Raw genomic sequence first — 21,946 nt, forward strand, 5'->3', positions numbered from 1 at the left:
CAGCAAACAGGGCAGTAGAGGATGACATCGCCCTTGTGGAATGAGCTCTCACTGTAGACTGAAGAGGCTTGCCAGCCTTCTGATGACAGAAGGAAATAGTGGAGGAAATCCAACGTGCAATAGTTGGCTTGGTAACAGCACGCCCCTTGCGCATGTGTCCATAAGCAACGAACAGATGATAAGACCTGTGAAAAGGCTCTGTCCTTTCGATGTAGAATTTAAGGCATCTTTTAACGTCCAAAGAATGCAAACGCTGCTCCACTGGAGATTGGGGATTAGCAAAGAAAGTCTTTAAAAACTGTGGTTCATTGAGGTGAAAATCAGTTGGCACCTTAGGCATGAATGCCGGGTTGGTGCAAGGTACAACACAGTCCGATTTGAATTGAAGGAAAGGAGGCTGAATGGTAAAGGCGTGGATATCACTGACGCGACGTGAGGAGGTCAAAGCAAGAAGAAGGGCCACTTTCCAGGTCAGGAATTTCAAATCCGCTTTGTGGATTGGCTCAAAAGGCGCCTTCATCAATTGCGCCAAAACAACATTGAGATGGCAGGTAGGAGGAGGAGGACGCCGAATGGGCGGGAACATCCTGAACAGCCCCTTTAAAAACTGTCGAATGACTCTGGAAGAGTAGAGAGAGGAGGACCCATCCTGCCGGAAACGAGATATTGTCGTTAGGAAGACCTTCAAAGTGGAGTGGGAAAGTCCTGATTGAGCCAACTGCAGAAAGAATGGCAGAAGCTGAGCAGGAGAGGAGTGCACAGGATGGATGTTGGCAGATGCACACCAGTGACAGAACCTTTTCCACTTTAGCTTGTAAGTCTTTACTGTCGACGGAGCTCTCGCATTGGCCATAACCTCTCTACATGCTGGCAAAATGTTCAAGTGGGCAAATTCAAGGTGCTCAGGTTCCAGGCCGATAATTTGAGAGAGGAGGGATCCGGATGACAGACCTGACCCTTGTCCATTGTGAGGAGATCCACTCGAGGACGAAGGAGGATGGGTTCGCACTGTGAGAGAAGCAGCAGTTCCGAGAACCACGCTTGTCGAGGCCACCTGGGAGCAATCAGGAGAATGTGGCACGGCTGTCTCCGCAGGTACTTCCGGTGTTTTGGAAGTATCGGCACGTGGAAATAAGCGTCCTGGAGATCGATGGTGGTCATGAAATCGTCCTTCGAGAGAAAACTGAGAACTTCCGCGAGTGTGAGCATGTGGAAGGATTGGCACTTCAGGTACTAGTTCAGGGCTCGTAAGTCGAGCATCGGACGCCATTTGCCAGACTTCTTGAGGACGAGGATAAAACAGGATCCCATCCCCTTCTGAGACTTGGGAACCACTTCGATGGCACCTTTCTGAATCATGAGACGAATTTGTTGAAGGAGCTCCTTGAGGTGAACCGGAGGTGGACCAGTTGGAGGAGTGGTTGGAGGGAACTTGACAAACTCCAAAGCATGGCCTTTTGATACAATGTCCAGCACCCAACGGTCTGAGGTGATTGAAGACCAATTGGAAAAGAAAAGGGAGATTCGACCTCCAACTTTGAGCGGGGAAGGCAAGTCATTGCTTCTTAGAAGCGGAGCCTCTGTAGGAAGACTTTCCTCTGTAAGACTTGGTAGACTGCTGTCGATAGGACTGCAGTGACTGGGAGGAATATTGAGTATGCATCTGTTCTTGGCATGTAGGGCTGCTGAGATTCATATCTATAGCATAGATCGCCGCCTAGTGTTGGGTCCGGATGATTGCACATTGTTGTCCTGGAAGAGTCTTCGAAGTATCATTGTTATCCGTTACATCTTTACAAATGCAATCTAGCCTATGCTTCCATTCGAATACATTTATCCGCCATAGCGGCTTATCTCCAAAACAGGCAGCATCTCTCCCTTTTCAGAGTGCCTGCCATTAAAACTTTTCTAGAAGGGCTCAAACGAGTCATTCCTCCTAGGACCCCACCTGCTCCTGAATGGAACTTTAATGTGGTCCTCACCCGACTGATGGGTCCACCTTTTGAGCCTCTGCATTCTTGCGAAATTCAGTGCTTAACATGGAAAGTGGCTTTCCTGATAGCCATTACGTCACTGCGACGTGTTAGTGAGCTCCAGGCGCTCACTGTACAGGAGCCATTCATACAAATTCACTCCAACCGGGTGGTGCTGCGCACTAACCCTAAATTTCTTCCAAAGGTGGTTTCACAGTTCCATGTCAATCAGACTATTGAACTGCCTGTGTTCTTCCAAAATCCTGAGACAGTGGCAGAAAGAATGCTCCACACTCTTGACGTCAAAAGGGCTTTGATGTACTACATTCATAGGACCAAAGATTTTAGGAAGACGAAACAACTCTTTGTTGCCTTTTCCACACAACACAAGGGCAACCCCATTTCCAAGGCAGGTATAGCCAGGTGGATCGTTAAGTGTATTCAAATTTGCTATCAAAAGGCTAAGCGCACTTTAACGATCCCCCCAAGAGCCCACTTCACCCGTAAGTTGGGGGCCTCCATGGCTTTCCTTGGAAATATCCCTTTAGAAGACATTTGTAGAGCAGCCACATGGTCTACCCCACACACAATTACCAAACACTACTGTGTAGATGTGCACTCCAAGCAGCAGGCAGCTGTAGGGCAGGCTGTTATAAAAACACTTTTTCAAACGTCTGCAGCTGGCACAGGTGGCCGCCGCTAATGGAGGGACTGCTATATATTCTATGCCATAGATATGAATTCAGCAGCCCACATGCCTCGAACTGAATATGCTACTTACCAGTATGCATCTGTTCTTGGCATGTAGGGCTGCTGACATTCATATCGCCCACCATCCTCCCCGGCGCCTGTAGCGGCTGCAGATTTTACACTTACTCTTAGCATTGACATCACTCACACTGTTATACTCCATCTTCGCCACTATGGCTAAAAACAATCTGGGGATGGAGTCGATGCCCATGCGCACTGTAGTCCAGGGGAGGAGCCACCTATCTCGTGATACTTCGAAGACTCTTCCAGGACAACAATGTGCAATCATCCGGACCCAACACTAGGCGGCGATCTATGCTATAGATATGAATTCAGCAGCCCACATGCCTCGAACCTTTGATTTCCTTGGCCGCAGGAGGGGTACTGGTTGGATCCGCCGCGAAAAGAGGTGCCGCATCTGCGCGCACCACTAATAGGCTGTTTGCGAAACTGCAAAGTGCCTAATGCACGAGCCGTCTCGATGTCCTTTTTTTATTGTTTGAAGGGCATCGTCCACATGCTGGCCAAAAAGCGATTCGCCGTCATAGGGCATGTCGAGGATTTTCGCCTGAACCTCCTGTCGAAAAGAGGTGGAACGAAGCCAGCCCGGACGACGTAAAACAGCTGCCCCCGCAAGCTGACAAAAAACCAGTGCACGCAATGTCCACAGAGCAGTCGATAATCTCGGATGACGCGCTCTCTCCCTCCTGAAGCATCTTGAGAGCCTCTGCTCTGGAGGGCTCAGGGATGAGGTCGATAAAAGAAGACCTATCCGACCACATCTCGTTGGGGATGCCACCTTGCATAAAACTGGCATTTGCGGTTCTGGGGAGTGTGAAGAGATCCAGATTCAGCTTGCCCCAACGGAGAAAGAGGTTCTCCAGGATCTGCTGGTGTAGCTCCCATTCATTGCATGATGTTGTCAGCCTGCTGATTGTGTCCGCTATTGTGTTCTATTTCCAAGGAACATGTTCTGCTTGAAGATGCACCTTGTGTGAGATGGAGATTCCCATATTATCTGTGCTTCCTGGAAGAATAGGGGGGATCTTGTGCCACCCTGCTTGTTGATGTAGTGCATCATTGGAGTGTCCTTACAGATAAACACTGCTGAATTTTGGATCCTTGGGAGAAATGCCCCACCCCTCAGAGGAAGCATCATTCATAATGTCTAGAGGAGTACTTAGAGAGTGAAATGAAAGACTAAGTAAAAGATGTTCCTGGCATGTTCACTAAGATAAGGTGTTCTCCATGTGTGGCATAAGGTTGATGAGGTCGGCGGAGGAGCCCTTTACCTGCAACCACGGTTTGTCTAATTCCTCCTGAAGGGGAAGCATCCATAGGCGACAGAACGGAATGAGAAGGATGCAGGAAGACATCGTCCCTAAATGGGAATTGTAGTGGAGAACGGAAAGACGCTTTTTTGTTTGGATGGCCTTTGCCAGTAAGTTGAGAGGCAATTGTCACTCCTGTGTACGATACGCTTTTGAGGATGATGTGTCTAACTTGGTCTTTAAAATGTTATGGTTTGGGATGGATGTTGGCTGGATTTGTCTAGGTTGAGTGAGAGACTTAGCTGTCTGAAGATGTCGGTGCAGGCTACTGTGGATGCCCTTGATGCCCACTTGGAAGGCGCCTTGACCAGCCAGTCATCCAAATAAGGTAAGACTTGATGGTGATGTTGCCTGAAAAAGGCTGCCACTGGTATGAGAGACTTTGCGAAGATGCAGAGTGCAGATTTGAGGACAAAGAGGACGGCTTGAATTGGTAGTGGCTTCCGGCTACCATGAACAGGAGATATTTCTGTGGTTTGGATGAATAGGTATATGAAAATATACATCTTGGAGGGTGGTCATAAAGTCCCCCTGGTTTAAGACCCTTTTGTAAAGTGACAATACGGAAGGACTGTTTCTCCACAAAGGTGTTGATGTTTGAGGTCTAGGACCGGTGCCTAGACTTGACTTGACTTCTTGTGTATTAAGAAGCAACTGAAGTAGAAACCTTTCCCTATTTGAGAGCCAGGAACCCTCTTGATAACTCCCTGTGCAGCATTGTTTTGACTTCCAAATTTTAGAGGATGGAGATGTTTGTGGAGGGATAGTTGGGGTGGATTTAGTGGTGATCTTTGGAGAAATTCCAAAGTATGTCCGAATTGAATAAGGCCTAAGACTCACCGGTCAGTGGTAATATCCTGCTGTTGGCGGAGGAAGATGGTAACAATGCCACAGAGGAAAAAGAAAGAAGGTAGGGAGGATAGCCAGAACCCGGGACACATTCATTGGTGAAGTTTGGTATCCTTTCCAGAAGGACCTGCCTTTCCTCTAGGCTGAGATCTGACATAAGAGGAATGCGGTGGTTGCCTCTGCTAATATTCGGTGGGCGATATGGTTGGGAGGAGGTGGAGTAGGAGGGATATTGATATTGTTGAAAGCCCCGTCTGTAGGAAGGTTGTCCTCTTCCCCACATTCTGAAACTATGAGGTCCATAAATACTGAGCAGTATCAGTATCTGCCTTGACAGTCTGGAAGGTCTCATCCACGTATTTCCCAAAGAGGGTTTCTCCTTCGTAAGTTAGGTCCAGGATCTTGCTTTGGACCTCGGGATGGAATGAGGTAGCTTTTAACCCTCCTAAATGCCAGAGTACTGCAGCACCTGCCAATTGCCTTAATCCAGTGATAGCAATATCCATGGAACTATCTATGATTTCACTGGATAAGCACGCTACCTTGTAGGACTTTTTTAGTTTCCGCCTTGACATCCTCAGGTAGCTGGTATAAGGAGCAATATCCGACCACATTTATTGATCGTACCTTGCTAGGAGTGTCAAGGATTTGGATGCCCTGACTGTTAGTGCGGACATGGAGGAAAAACATTTGCAAATAGTGTCCCCAACCTTCCATTTTTATCTGGGGTGCTGAAAGTGGTACGGAGGGATTTTTAGAGCGGCGCTGAGCTGCTAGCATGACCACCGAGTGTGGTTTAGGATGTCCAGTGAGACATATGGAGGCGTTCTCAGGCGCTTTGTACTTTTTATCAAGGTGTGGTAATATCGCAGGTACCGAAGTTGGGGTCCTCATGACCTTAATGCCGCTCTCTTGAGGAGGCTACGGAATCCCCCTAGGTCTTCTGGTGGAGAATCTGCTGGAAGTGTCAGCGATCAGGGGAGTGGCAACATATAATCATCCTACTCTGCCGCTGTTTTACAGAGCCGCAGAATCGGTGGAGACAAAGGCAGCGACCTTGGAGGCAGTGATGGTGAAGATGGTTTAACTGGTGACCTTGCCAGTGGAGATGAGGGTGTGGTGGGAGGCGGTGATGGTGGAAAGCACCTGTGATAGTCATTTAGCATAAACTGCAAATCAGAAACTAGAGATGAGGGTAATTAAACCATTCATTCCTGATGTTGTTGGGAATGCTCAGGTGTAACATAATACGATTGTTCATAATATTCCTCCTCTTCATCCTCCGGTTGACACTTTACGCGTAATTCTGAGGTACTGTTAATGACACCAAAGAGACCTTCCTCCTCGGAGTCTGCCTCATCCAGCAGGTGAGTGGGTAGTAGAGGGGAGATCTTACTTGGAGACATATGGGCTGGAGTCAGAAGAGGAGACTGTCAATGTTCCGCTGTTTTTTGCCTCATCAATGACGGGTGGGGGTGTGTGGTGTGTGTGTGGTGTGTGTGGTGTGTGTGTGGTGTGTGTGTGGTGTGTGTGGTGTGTGTGGTGTGTGTAGTGTGTGTGGGGGGTGGGGGGTGTGGGGGGGGTGGGGGGGGTGGGGGGTGTGGGGGGTGTGGGGGGTGTGGGGTGTGTGGGGGGTGTGGGGTGTGTGGGGGGTGTGGTGTGTAGTGTGTTTCTTTTTTAATAAATGACTCACTGGTGCCTAAACTAAGAGGCCTAGGCGATTTCTAGTCTACACCTATCAGTAAATTGCCTTATTAAGGTAACCGGGTTCTCCCATCTACACGACAGGGAAGAATTAAAAGAATGTGAATCTATGAGAGTTCAAATACTGAAGTAAAATGTGCATATACTTTTGTAAAATCTACTTTTTCCACATACATCTGCCAACATGGACAAATAAAAGGCTTGCTGACTAACTATATTAAGCTATATTATTTGCATAGAGCACTAGCTGACACTGGTCTGACTTTGCTGAATTTTTGGCAATCTGGGTGTGACTTTGCAAATGGTTCCAAGTTTTACGTCACAGACTGGAATCTGGTATGGATGATAAAGATGTGCTGTCAGTAGTGTTAGTGGATATGTTTCTGTAACTATGTAGTTGAGGAATCAAAACAGCATACAGTTGCAATGATAAATCTCACTCAAAAAATATACTTTTCATGTACGAAAGTTTATTTTTCCACTCTATCATGTACATGTATTAATTCAAATGTGTATTTTTCCTGATGTTTTGAACATTCAGTTTTAGACATTGTGCATGCTATGTTACACTGTATTGGAATGCAGTAATCAGTCTATGTATTGTTTTACATTTTAGTTATATACACAAATGATCATGTATGCTATCTCAAAGGCTCTTTGCTTTGCAGAGTAGCATATAGTTTTGCATTTTGCCAAAATTGTCAGCATTCAATCCTTCAAACTAAAGTCCTTTTAGCACTGTCTTTAGAACTGTGGATCTGTTTATTCTCCAACAGTAATATATTGACCGAAAAAATACATTCAAACAAACAAGAGTGCAGAACAACATAACCTTGCAGCTAGTAAAAAGCTCTTTCAGGTAGCAGCTCTTGTTTGTAAATGCTATTTAGACAGTCTCCCTTAATCTTCCATCAAAGTTACAAATTTACTTGTGATAAGATTATCCTTGGATCACATACTTTACTTATTTTCATCACTAATTGAAAAACCTGCCTTTCCCCCAGCTTTGTTTTTTAATTGTTGATTGTATATTACATTATTTTCAATTGATTTTAGAACTGTTTAATTGTAATCTGTGCTGAATCCTTGTTTTATAGTCTTTTTAATGCTGAATGATTGGATTTATATTAAAAAGATCTTCAAGCTAGAGGAATACGGAAATGAATAATAGAAACCAGTGTTCGAGAAGTTGAGAAATGAATGTTATTACTGGCCAAATGCCATCAGGAAACTGAATTGTTGATTCAATTTCTGAAATTTAAATATACACCAAATTGTGATGACAGTGAGACCAGAATGAGAAATTGAAACCTTCTCCAGTCGGTTAATTTAAGGATCTTCTTGACAAGTCAATTTGTAATGCTTTACTTTAAAAGGCATTAATTTATAGTGCAGTGACACAGAAGACTACTACGGGCTCTGTTGATTTAAGATAACTAACTGCTTGACTAAGTGAGGAGCTGGGGTAAAACGAATAAGTTAAAAAATGGGAGGAAATTATATTTATGTGTTTTAGCTGATTATGGGGGTCTCATATGCTCAGAAAATGGTTAATTTCAGATTTACTGGGCCCTACTTAGAGTGACTAATACAGTCATGTGATTACGATTTGTTAGGTGTAAATTTCAATCTGGGACTTTGAAGTACACATTTTGGAATGTAAAAGTAAGAAGTTTCTAACTTGAGAAATCTAAGCAGATGGATTTAATGAGCTAAACGTAAGAGACTAGTTAACCATAATATATATATATAGTTCAGCTAATGAAGAAACCAGTTGGCCTAGTTAAAAAATACTAATGGTTCTTTTGCTTTCCTTAATACCCAAAATGTGAGTGTGTGTTCGTGATCATGACCAAAAACAGATAATCAAAACATAAACCCTCTGTTGAAAGGTGGCTTTGTTTTGCTAAATATATAGGATACACTGGTGTACGAACTTAACTCTATAACGTATTCTGATACTCTGTCTATTTCCAATAACTGAGAAATATGACCTTTCTTGGTGGTGCTGGTGCACAGTTTTTCATGTATTGTGTTTGGTTAAAATTAAACATCACCTACTAGCACTGTTTTTTCATGGGAATATCTGCACTTCAAATGATTTCGTTTATGATATGTCACTGATAATTGCACTGACCATAAAGGGACACATTACTGTTTGAAGCACTCTTTGAATACACTTTTGCTGATAAGCTCTTCTGTGATATTTACTTCTGTAATTTATTTACAAAGTAACTCTAACCACAACAAAGCCTTTGGGAGAGTTCAGGTATATGTTCTTGAAAATGTGCAAAGAACGTAAAGGGATCCTTCTTCCCTGGTGTGAATATAATGCAGCAATGTTGAGAACGGAGACAGGGGCATGACACATTTGTATTTATGCATTTTGAATGAAAAGCTATGAAATCACCTCAAGATTGAAGCCAGCCATTTGTATAAAAACTATCACATAATTTATATATATATAAAAATTGCAGTACATATGGCACATTTAACAGTATCAGAAACCAAATAACATGCAAACCAAAAGTTTATAATGCCATGCTTTCATTTAAAACAAATAGTATAAAGTGTTGTTGAAGGCCAAACCACCACACAAAGAAACATGCTATGAATAACGTAAATGAATCTGCAGCCCCTAAAGCACAAATGGAATTTCCTCTATAAATTCCTACTTGTGAGCCTATGAATGAATGTAAAACTGAAGGTGTGGAAATGAAGCAAACCAAATGCAACTAATAAAATGTCACACCTGGACAGAGGCAGGATGCATGGCTAAATGAGCACTGCTTGGTGGAGTATCTGCAAAACTGACCCAGGTTTCTAGATGAGGAGTTGGAGAATGAGCAGGCCAGATCCCTTCGCCAGCAGCACCTGTAAATAAAGACCACCAAAAACAATATGTTAAAAAAGGTGAATAATGCATATGTTAAAAAATTTTAAATCAATCTCAACATTCAGCTACCTTTCTCTTTACTACATATTAAACAGAGTACAGGAAAATGTTTGACCTGTGATGAACTTTCAAACCAAATTTGACTAAAAACGATTCCACATCTAGCTAGCTTTACCAGACTGCAGAGCCAAAAGGAATTTTCACCTGCATAAACTAGTGTTACAACAAACACAGATACATTATCATGCACAGAACACCAAGCACAAATATCCAAAGCATTGATCTGTATTTTATTGTGGGGATGAACTCTGACAACATTTGTGCTTCCTTTTTCAATATTTTCAGAAAATTAAACATATTAGGAAAATAGTAAACTGAGGTTAAACAAAATTATTTTAATAATCAAAATAAGGCAAATGCAAGATTGGAGAACAGATGTTTCAGAGTTGGTTCATGCAATGGTGAGATGTTAAGGCAAACCTTTATGGGCGTCTTTCAGTAACTAAGTGGATCACACCACATATGTCCTACCTGATTATAATGGACATTCTACTTATGCTGGTATGCTCAGTCCTAACTGTGAGGCTGAAAGTTTGAACGTGAGAGCCAGAGTTGAGGTAAGTATGTAATGCTCCTGCCTTGTCAATACAGTATAATCAAATCTTTTTCTAACTGGCACTCTCATGTAGTTTGGCGCTAGCCGTTTAAAACCACATGCTGGAGGGTAGGAGCTTAAGTAAAGGTTTTATTGCGCTTCTATATCCTCAGAGGAAATTCAGGTCGAACAATATTCCTATATTTCTCACTAAACATTATAAAAACTCATATTAAGCACCTCAAAACGTAAGATGGTACTTGACCGTCATCCCGGTAGGGCAACAGGGCTGCATAAATCACAGCTGGCTGGCTATGTAGAAGCCCTGAGTCTTACGGATGGATGGAGGGTTAGACACCCCGGGGATCGGGGCTATAACTTCTACTCCGGGGTACACAATAGTCTCTCAGGTATTGATTATTTTTTCGTCTCTGCAGATAGCCTGCTCCATATAACTGAGGTAACGATAGGCCCGAGAGGTATCTCAGATAACTCCCCAGTCTCCATGGTATATTCCTCGTATGTGAAAACCCGGAGACGCATTTTCCCGATTTCGCCTCATTATTTACAAATTCCACAAATTAGAAAAGAACTGGTCAAGGCTACGAAGTGCTACTTCCAAGAAAATACCAATTCCGTCGACTCGCCAGGGGTCCTGTGGGAAGTATACAAAACGGTGCTTAGGGGCCAGGCGATAGCCTCCATAACGGGTCATAAACGAACTGTACAAGAGGACCTTAGATTACTAAAGTACGACTTGGATGTTTTACAATCCAGACATGATCTTGATCCTACTGAGGAGGCTACGCGCCAGTTGCGCCTTAAACAGGCTGAATTTACGGAATACCAGCGGGTGCAGGTCAGACAGCGGCTTATGCGAACGCAACACATTATATACGAGGTTGGTGATAAGGCAGGGAGACTGTTGGCGTGGCTGGAAAAGAAAGACAGGGCCCAAAGGACGATAGCGCAGCTCCGCAATGCCGAAGGGGAGGTGCTCACTACCCCCAAGGATATAGTAGACACCTTAGCCAATTATTACGAGGCGGTTTACACTCCCACATCCCGCATGTCCTCTGAAGAGGCGCAGACTTACATTAAGGATATACAAATGCCCTCCCTCTCAGACTCTGACGCCGAGCTGTTGGAGTCGGACTTTATGACAGATGAGGTCCTGGGTGCAATTCATTCTCTGCAGTCAGGTAAGGCCATTGGGCCGAACGGGGTCCCCATAGAACTCTACAAGCGCGTCTCTGATCTTACTGCTCCGCACCTGCTGCGAATGTTTGAAGACAGCTTGGCTAAGGGGAAATTGCCCCGAAATCAGCAGACGGCTATGATAATAGCCATACCAAAACCTGGTAAGCCTCCGGACAAATGTACATCATATCGTCCTATTTCATTATTAAATGCAGAGGCGAAAATACTGGCCAAAATGATAGCCTTACGATTGACCCCACACTTAGAGACGCTTATCCACCCGGATCAATCGGGATTTATGCCGAATAGGAACACTGCTTTCAATTTAAGACGGGTTCATGCGGTAATGGCGCAGATCCCTGCCCTCTCGGAGCCGGCGGTGATCCTTTCTTTAGATGCACAAATGGCCTTCGACATGGTCGAGTGGCCGTATCTATTTGCGGTGTTGCGACATTTAGGCTTTGGACCAAAGTTCTGTGCTTGGGTGAAATTATTAATACAAAGAACACTTGCACATGTTGTAGCCAATGGCCATATTTCCAGGGACTTCCGATTGGGCCGAGGCACGCGTCAGGGATGCCCCCTATCACCCCTGCTTTTCGCACTGATCTTGGAGCCGCTGGCAGCATGGATACGGTGGGACCCCATGATAAAGGGTCTCACTTGGACCGAGTCCTGGGAGGACCGCATATCGTTATATGCCGATGATATCCTTTTTTACTTAACTCTCCCTAGGCGGTCACTCATAGTTCTTCTCAACATTTGTGAGATTTTCGGGCGAGCCTCAGGATGCACAATCAACTGGTCCAAGTCGGTGTTGTTTGTCCTTAAAGGGCCCTCACCGCGACTTCCGGACGACTGTCCACCGGTGATCACTGATGGACCCTTTAAATATCTAGGGGTGTGGGTGACACCTAATCAGGAGGTCTTTTTTCACCGCAATTTATTGCCTCCGCTTGAGCGATTCCGCACGGATGTGAGGCATTGGCACACTCTACCACTGACTCTCTTAGGAAAGGCGGCATTATTCAAAATTATGACCTTACCACGACTACTATATATCCTGGAAAATACTCCGTTTCTCGTGCCTCCGAAATACTTAAGGTCCGTAAACGCACTGGTCTCCGGTCTCCTCTGTGGGAAAAACAGGCGCGCATTTCCCGGCAAAAGTTGGTTCGAGGATGGTTCGATGGAGGTGTAGCACTTCCGGATATCCAACTATACTATTGGGCAGCCCAACCAAAGACCATAAACCATTGGCTCCATGCTCTGCAGACTGAGCCAGCGTTCAAGGCGGATAGATACGACCTGGGGGGGCGGAGGAGTGATGGCAGCGCTCTATGACCCCAGAGGTGCGGCGGCCTTGGTGGGCCCTACGGCACACACAGTGGAGTTATGGTATCTGGCTTCTACTCGCCTTAAATGCAAGGACAAGATCACGCAGATGACGCCACTCTGGTCGTCGCGACGCCTCGGCCGGCTCTGTAATAGTAAGGGATTTGAGGCCTGTGATCGGATAGGCATATCGACGGTTGGAGACCTCTACAGGCGGGGTTCCGTCCTCACCTTTGACCAGCTAGCGGCCCAATTCAACTTGGCACAGACGGAACGTTTCCGCTACTTACAGATTAGTCATGCCCTCAAGTCGGTGCTCCCACTTGAGGAAGAGCTGCCAGAATCCACTCCTTTAGAAGATAGATTGCTTACGGAGCATATGCTGAAAAAGGCGACCTCGCTGGTCTACCGTAAGCTGGTCAACAATATGCCTGACCCCACGGTGAGACTAAGAGCGGCCTGGACAGCGGAGGTAGGCGAATTTGACAAGTCAGACTGGCAGGCCGCGCTCTCCTCTCCTCGGGAGGTTGATGTGCCGTCCCGGCTCAGATTGATACAATTAAAGGTTCTACATCAAGTCTACTATTCTAGGGTCACACTACACAGGATAGGGAGAATTACACATCAGTATTGTTTGAGAGGCGGGGACATTCTATCATACTATCTGGGATTGCCCATTGATTGTCCGTTTCTGGTCCAAGGTTATGCAGACTATATCACAAGTTGTTCAGGTTTCACTGATCCCCGAACCACGTCGCTGTTTACTGAACATTTGGGAGCCTAATGATCTGAGTAACCCCCTACAAGACTGGGCCGCGCTTGGAATTATGTACACTAAACGAAATGTGACTAGGGCCTGGGGGTCTCCATTGGTGCCAGCACTCAGTGACTGGAGTACTGATCTGGGCTCAGCGATGGTTGCCGAAAAGGCGGTTTATTTGAATCGGAAATGTCCGCAAAAGTGGGCCAAGATTTGGGGAGCTTGGAATGAATATAGAGGGCACATTTGTGAACCGCCTCAGATGGATAGTGATAATTCGTAATGAAGGGGAGAAGGGATGAGATATTCGGGAAGCGGGTGAATATATTGAACTGCTGTCGTGACTGTATTACAGGCACAGGGTCAGACTGATTTGCATATAGCCATGTCTGAACTGGGGTGGCTGAGTGAACTAAAGAATGTTGATGGATTAAACCCAGATCAGTTGACTGGGGGTGAGTGTTTGATTGATACAAACGCTCCGTCCATCATCCCCTTTTGTATCGCTTTGTTCGCCCTAAGTGCGGCAGGGTATGCTCAGACGCGAGTCCCTTGTTCACTTGGCCACTGGATTCAAGATAGCCTGGCTGATGAGGATTATGAATCCGAAACCGGTCCCAGGATGCTTGTTTCCGGTCCAGGGAAGACATGGCTTGGCAGTTCGGGCTGGACTGTTCCCATAAGGCACAGGGTCAGACTGATTTGCATATAGCCATGCCTGAACTGGGGTGCCTGAGTGAACTAAAGAATGTTGATGGATTAAACCCAGATCAGTTGACTGGGGGTGAGTGTTTGATTGATACAAACGCTCCGTCCATCATCCCCTTTTGTATCGCTTTGTATTACTGATACCTCATTACAATGTTATGCTGTGTCCGCTATGTTTCGCCTTTTTAATCCTGTATTTATGATGTATACAATGAAAGCCTTGGAAATGCCCATTGTTTATTTTTTATAAGAATAAAATTGTTTCTAAAAAAAAATATAAGATGGTATTAAAACTGACCTGGAGGCACTCCAGGTATAGACCCATCAATCTACTGAATAATCAGAGAAACATTCAGCTTTTTTTACCCATGATAAAACTTCCAACATTTGTAACAAGATTGCGCTTTCGTTCCCTCATTTGCTGTGTGGGCAGCACTGAGGGTTTCCATCAAGTTGGTCAGACACAAGTCAGGTACTTTTAAGTTTTTCCAAATTAAAATAGGCTGCAGTGATGCCACTTTCGACAAAAGCATCCTTAGCCTCTAATGCTAAGGATGCTACTTTCCTCACTGTGATTATCAAAGTTCTTGAAAGTATCAAAGCAGATTAACTGATATTTTGTATATACTTCTAAAAGCCTGATTGTGTTCTAAGTGGACATTTGCCCATTCATAATGAATTCGTAAAACCTTAGGTTTAAAGTCTTGCTTCTAAGGAAATAGCTGAAACATTGCAATTAAAATAGTTCAAAAGTAAACGTGTTGAACTATTAATGAAAAACAAGAGACAACTGTATGTTAGGAATTATAAAGTATACTTTCATTTGTACTAAAACGTAGCCACAAATGATTAGGTCAGACAAGACCAATGGCATTAAATCTAATATTTGAATTAAAGAGCAAGAGTTGCTTGGGTAGTGAGTTTATTTTAGACTGGGGCAACACATGTTCTAGTCCTTTTGCAACTGAATTAATGGCTTTTGTTTTTTTGGTGGATGGGGAGTGATTGGTGTCATTTTGCAAAAGTATCACTCATTGTTTTAAGTGAGATTTCTTCCCTTCCCCCCCTCCATTTCAAATCAAATTTATAAGCTAACCACTTTAAAAAAACACAGCTCTCAATGTACACTACCTCAAGAACGGATTACAGATTTTCTCTGATTTCAAGAAATGAAGCAACTTTAAAAACTCTGGCAAACCACGCTCTAAAAGATGGAGTGTCATGAATAGGGCAAAGAAGAAGGGAGTAAGGACAGGACAACAAAACCAAAAAGGTGCCATCTCTTTGTTCTAAAGCACTTGGCCAGTGCTCGAGTGTTTAGTGGGATAGGCCATATCAGTTTATCAGTGACCCCTGCAACCTGGCCAATCCCCAGTGGTTTGACAAAGACTGCTCTAAGGCACTAAGGGAGTTGAAATGCTGCCTTAAGCTAAAACCAAGGGACCCTCAAAAAATTAGGGTGTGCAGAGAAAAATATAAAAAAGAGACCAAAAGGAGGAAACTTGCCCTGCAGGCAGAAGCATGGGCAGATTTAAGAGAGGCAGGGGAAAGAAAGGATCTTGCGGGCTTTTGGAGAATCATTAATAGACCGACTTTTCAAGAAAATGATTCCCCGGACATAGGGGCTAACATCCTTCCGGAACAGTGGGTCACACACTTTAGAGGTTTATACAACTATGAGCCCGGTACCCCTGTAGAGCCACCGGTAACCCTAAGTCAGGTTTCCCCGGTAGTATTCACTCTTAAAGAGATTACTGCAGGGATAGAGGGTCTGACCAAAAATAAAGCTCCGGGTCCGGACGGGATTCCCCCTGACCTGTTTCTCAGTAATATAGATTTATGGGCCCCTTTGATGACCAGGGTCATAAATACTGCTATCTCTTGTGATCTGCCACCATCCTGGTCAAAAGCGATTATTGTGCCAATTTTTAAAAAGGGCAACAGGGACGACCCCAAGTGCTATCGGCCGATTTCCCTGATTGACGTATCGGCCAAACTTTTGGGTAGGGTAATCCTTAACAGACTGTCCGAGTGGACCGATGAGAATAACATCTTCTCGGACACTCAATACGGGTTTAGGACAGGGAGGTCCACTAGTGACCAATGCCTGAACCTTTACATGCTGACTGCCAAATACACTTTGGCCAGTGATGAACCTATTTATATGGGATTCATGGATTTGGCAGCAGCATTTGACCACGTCAATAGAGGAAAGCTATGGGACCTGATGTCAAGCATGGGGATTGAGAGTGGTTTAATCACCATATTAAGGGAATTACACAGTGACACTACGGCCAGGGTTCGATTTAACAGGGAGGGAGGTTTGTCTGACTCCTTTCCATGTAAGAGCGGAGTCAGACAAGGTTGCATCCTTGCCCCTTTTCTGTTTTCCCTTTATATTAACAACTTGGAGCAGTTTCTTTTGGGTTTAAAGGCAGATTCCCCTAGGGTCGGGCAGAGGCATATCCCTGTCCTGCTTTATGCGGACGACGCGGTTCTGCTCGCGCGCACACCGCGAAGCTTACAAATCCTGATAGATGGGTTCGTTAAGTTCATGAGCACCCTGGATCTATCTGTTAACCTGGGTAAATCTTATGTGCTCCTGGCCGGCAAAAAACCTTCCTCTAAATTTACTTACACAATAGGCACCCATATTTTAGAGGAGGTCAAAACGTTCACTTATCTCGGAGTCACCTTCGACGGCGCTTTGCAGTTTAACTCCTTGGTGGCGGAACGTTGTAGCAAAATGATTGCCTCTAACGGGGCAATAGCAGGATACGGCAGGAGGTTAGGTAGATGGAGCCTGGAACAGGTGGTGAACTTGTATTGCTCCGTATCATGCTCCAAAGTAATCTATGGGGCAGAAGTATGGGGCTTTGTGAACACTACTAGAATCCAACAGGAAGAAAACAAATATTTGAAATCTATCCTGAGGGTGCCACCCAGCACCGCTGGAGTCATAGCTCATAGGGAGCTAGGGAGGCCATACTTGGATGACCTGTTAAAATTTAGGCCAATTGTGGCCTGGCTAAAAATATGGGCTAACCCAGATGCGCATCTAAGCAGAGAAATTTTATTGGACTGCTTAGATAGGACCAATTGTATGCGCATCCCTTGGCTTAAATATGTGAAAAATACCCTCGAGGATTTAGGTTTTGGAAACCTCTTCACGAACCCTACAACAATTTCAGCCCAGCACAAGAAACAAGTAGGGGAAATTTTCCTAGAGCGGAAAATCCAATACAGAGCTGAGGCTGAAAGATTTAAAAAGACTGTGAGGGCTCATAATCTGGTGAAGAGTGTGGAGGGTATGGAGCCTTATCTGTACCTCATGCATAATGCACAGGATAGATTTCTTATGTGCCGTTTTAGACTGAACCTACTTCCTTTTATGTTGGCTTCACCAGCAGGTTTCTCCACGTCAATCGAGCAGAAGGGACCCTGCGGCTGCGACAACAGGTCTCCGCAGGACTCCCTCCATTTTGTTTTGCTTTGTCCCTATTTTTCTATGCCCAGGCGCAGTTTTCTTGTAAATATTTTTAAAAATGCCCATCAGGAACATGCTAGGGATGCACTGGTCTTTTTGCAAAAAGCCTCCGATCCCCTTACCTTGTGCTGTATTATGAATTTTATTAAGGTTGCGGTCCGATTAAGGATGACCAGGGGTTAGGAATGAAAGACTTTGGATTTTCTATTTTATGATTATGGATCCGTACTTCGGTATTTTTTACTTGTGCTAACTCTGTATAAGGATCTTGATTAATGTTTAATAACTTTTTATCAATGTATATATGTATGTGCTTTTATGGTGTTTTTTAATCACCGAATAAAGATTCTTAATTGAAAATTGACCCCTGCAGTGTCAGGAATCCACTCCCGCTGTTACACCACCTTTTTGGATTATCTTGCTGTCAAAAGGTAGAGCTTGGTTGTGTAAAGACATGGATCTTGCCTTCACTGATTACTAAGTTGGGTTGGGTACTGAATGGACACTGCAATAATATTTTTTTATGTGGAGATCCGTCTCCTTCTTGTCAAAAACAATGCAAGGTGAAGGACTTAGTGGATAGCACTATCATTATATCTCTACTGTCGTACAAGGGTGATCGTGCACAATACTCCAGCACCTGTCACCTTTTGGTACCACTGGTTACAGGTTCCTGAAGTACTTTAAGCAATATGAGGTGCACCGAACACAATACATATAGTCCGTTGTTATTTCATTGATCTCTTCTATAATTTAAAAAATAGTTAATAAAAACAGCCAACGCGTTTAATTTCCCAAAGATAGAAGCTTTTGGAACTTTATCAGGGTGTTTTGTCAAACTGAAAATACGTTTTTTCAGAAAATGCTTGAATACAATAATCCTTGTGGTAAGTCCAGCCCAGTCCACGTTTTGCAGAGAGCAGAGGAACAGAGCGGAGGGTGAGCAGCCATGAGCACTGAGTGCTGCAAAAAACGCCGCCGCTGCTGGAGGGGCCACCGTAAAGCCGCAGACGGTGAGCCGGGACTGGCTCGGCCCCTGACCTGGCCCCCCCCACCTGGCCCTCCTTCATCTGAGGCTACCGGACTCACAGTGCGAAGTTTGTTTAAAGTGGCAGCCCGGCTGCCTGCCACGGTGGGAGCTGCAAAAATGTGTTTAACGCGGATGGGGCCGCAGATTAATGCAAAGCACCTGGCGAAAGTTGGCAAATGCAGTAGGAGCCGCAGATTACCAGCTAAGCACCCGGCTGCAGTGGAGTCCAGTTCCAGGTCTTCGTGCGATCCCAAGGAGCCGCAGCACAGTGCGGACACGGGGGCAAGGATAAAAAGCAGCTCTCGGCTAACCTGCTAACCGACGAGCCTTGCTGATCCTCACCTCTGCTTTCACTGCTGACCGAGGGATGAGATTCCAATGGAAAACCCCCCAACAGCCATATCACAGCCCAACAGTTGTATCACCAAAGCTGTCTAACCCGGACCTGACACAAAGTGATTACGACCGATTCCACGGGTGAAAGAACAGCCCATTACTTACAAGAAGGGAGGTAGGTGCCAGCAAGCGCGGCCGCCATTAGCGGGCGGCCGGTAAGTGAGTGCCCTGGGCAGGAACCGCATAGGAGACCCGACTAGGTACGCTTCGCGGTTCTACCTTTTGAGCCCCGCTTGCAGTGTTTTATCCCTACTCTTGGTGGGCTGAGAGAGGAAGAGCTTCATTTCCTGCGACAGTTGCCCGTACTCCTCGGTCTATTCCTACATTTTTCCCAGAGGGGGCAATAGAAGACAGAACCCGCTCCTCTACACCCCTTTGGACTGAGATTGAGTCTGAAAAAAGCAGCTAGGGTAGTGGTGGAGGGGGTGAGGGAAGGAGGAAGCCCCAAATCAATTTATCAACCTGATACACGCCCTTGGTATTAACCACCTTCCCACCGGTACGGTTATGAGGTCTGGAAGGGTAAGAAGGCCCGTAACAAGGCCGTCACCCAAACGGAAAAGAAGGGAAACTGCACGAGAAGATCACGGAAATATGGCAGCCTTAGAAAACGACATTACTGGAGAAATCAATATCAAGGATAAGTAAAGTACCAGCAAAAGTAACTGCAAAGACATCAATATCTGTTTAACCGCTGGCCTAAAAGCTAACAAAGATACCACTCCACTAGTCACAAAATAGCTAACAAACGTAAACCAGTCGAATACAACATCTAATAGGGACAAAAGAGACAGAACAGAAGAACTTATAAACATAGAAGGACAACCTCCAAGGAAGATCCTAAGTTTCTACCAGCCAAAAATGTATACAAAATTTACCTTTTTAAAAGACCTAGGCAAAGCAATTTATTCAAACAACAACACCATTGAGGGTTTACAAACCCCACTGCAACCTGGGGGAACAGAACACTCTTTGTCCCAAACACCAGGAACGACAATGAGCACAGCCGCAGAAATACATACGGATAAAAGTCATACGGTGATCACTATAATTCGCTTGAGAAGTAGATCGGGGGACGGAGTTCAAGAAGGTCAAACTGCTGAAGCGAGCGTGGGGGTCAGCAGCCCGATAAGCAATTCGCTAAAAAGCTTAGAGGAGCAGGAAAAAACTCCTAGGGGGCCCAAGAATGATAGCGAGAGTGTCACAGAACTAGTAAGCATCCCAGAGCATCAGGGACCCAATGACTTGAGGGATCTGTTAACTTCCCTTCCCCACCAGTATTTACTGAATGAACAAGATGAAGGGATTACAACACCTCAGCCAAAAAATAGTTCTCCATTCAAACTAAAGATTGCGCAAGCAGATACTCTGATAGCCGAGAAACAGCAGGGGGGAACTGACCAAGTTATATTCTACCTACACTCGATACAAGATGACTCGTACACTCCAGATAACGACATGACCTTCATGGCGTCACAAGAATGGGAGGACTTAGTGGCATCATACAATATAAAACCCACTACAAATAGCTCCGCAGAAGAACTGATCAACCTGCATAGTGAAGGGAGCAGAGGTCCCTCAGACACCTTTTGGGTGACTTCACTAAAAACCATCCAGCTATCCGCAACAGCACTGCAGTTTCAATCTGATAAACTAGATATGCAGCTAACTGTTCTCCACACGCTAGCAGAATTCACTTCTGGGATAGAAAGGAAACTTACGGACCTTAACGGCCTCATAAAAAGGGGACAAGAAGCAGCAAAACTCTTTCAAATAGTAAGAACAGACTGCATCTGTACTCCAATAATTGATAAGCTATCAACACTACCGACGATGCTAGGGAACCTCCTGGCTGACCTAAAATCAAACACAACGTTGCATCTTATAACGGAGGCTAAAACTGGAAGAACAGCTCTTAGCGAAAAACCAATAGGAGCTGGTAACATGAGCCTATATCTATCAAAGATGGGAACTCGTCTCCTAATCTCAAACATACTTCAGAAGACTAAATTTTTAATAACTCAACCAACGAAAGGGTCAGTGCACAGACATCTATGAATGCGCAAGCCTGCCGTCACAAAAAAGGAAGGGCAGGAACAGGAAAACTATAGGAGCAAGTCATACTGACGAGAACCAATCAGTGGTAGCCCCAGGGGAAAAAGAGCAAACAAGGAAAACCTAGATTGTACAGCCAAGACAAAGAGACACCACCTTCGATAATAGACCAAAAGCTATAACAAACTTTAAACATTGGAAATTCAAACGTCGACAGCATCAAAGGAGATAACATGTGATCAGACAGTGCTGAAGGACAGTAGTCCAGTAATAAGTAAGCAGCAATGTAAAATAACCAAACTGTAAAGTGGCACACGGAGCAGAGGAAGGAGAATGGCAGAAAATTTGCCAACTGAAAACAGACAAAGCAGAACGCAGGGCATAGAACAGACCTCAGAGGAGTCCAACGGAATCACCACAGAAGTTATAAATAAGCAACCCCCAAATAGTGTTTAACACTGCATCTGTTAGACCGCGAGTGTCTTTGCCACGCACCCCAGCCTCCACGCCCGTGCAGTTCGGATTATCCTCCAGAGCATTGGGACTTTATATCCAGTGTAATACGTGGAGGTGAAAGGCAGCACTTCTTGATCCAGACTGGGGTATCGTTTTTAGCATTTACCTGCCCTGATACCCAAAAGCTCAGACGCTGAAAATACATCAGGACCGATATTGTATACTGCTTTTAAACTACCTACACGTCACTATTTTCAAGAAGAAAGTTTATTTCTCTAAGTTATTGTCTATGCATCCTGCTCTCAGTGAGGACACACAGGATTGAGTCTGTCCCCCTCAAGATACCACCGGATAACTACATATTTTAGAAATTGGAAGATTGACCTTTCGTATGTGCAAAAGATACCGTGAGCTCTTTCCA

The 21,946-nt window shown here is 44.8% G+C and overlaps 1 protein-coding gene across 11 annotated transcripts in view; it reads right to left on the minus strand.

The window, feature by feature from the left end:
* REPS1 (RALBP1 associated Eps domain containing 1) overlaps positions 1–21,946 on the minus strand; it is a 1,025,500-nt gene that overhangs the window by 655,085 nt on the left and 348,469 nt on the right. For 7 of the 11 annotated variants that reach the window (XM_078649357.1, XM_078649362.1, XM_078649368.1 and 4 more), the window contains exon 5: positions 9,360–9,481. In XM_078649357.1, the coding sequence (XP_078505483.1) occupies positions 9,360–9,481 (122 nt within the window). The remainder of the gene's footprint in view (positions 1–9,359; positions 9,482–21,946) is intronic. The other 4 variants (XM_078649363.1, XM_078649364.1, XM_078649360.1 and 1 more) reach the window with 1 other exon arrangement.

This window comes from Lissotriton helveticus, chromosome 6 (genome assembly GCF_964261635.1).
Source record: "Lissotriton helveticus chromosome 6, aLisHel1.1, whole genome shotgun sequence".
Lineage (NCBI taxonomy): Eukaryota > Metazoa > Chordata > Amphibia > Caudata > Salamandridae > Lissotriton > Lissotriton helveticus.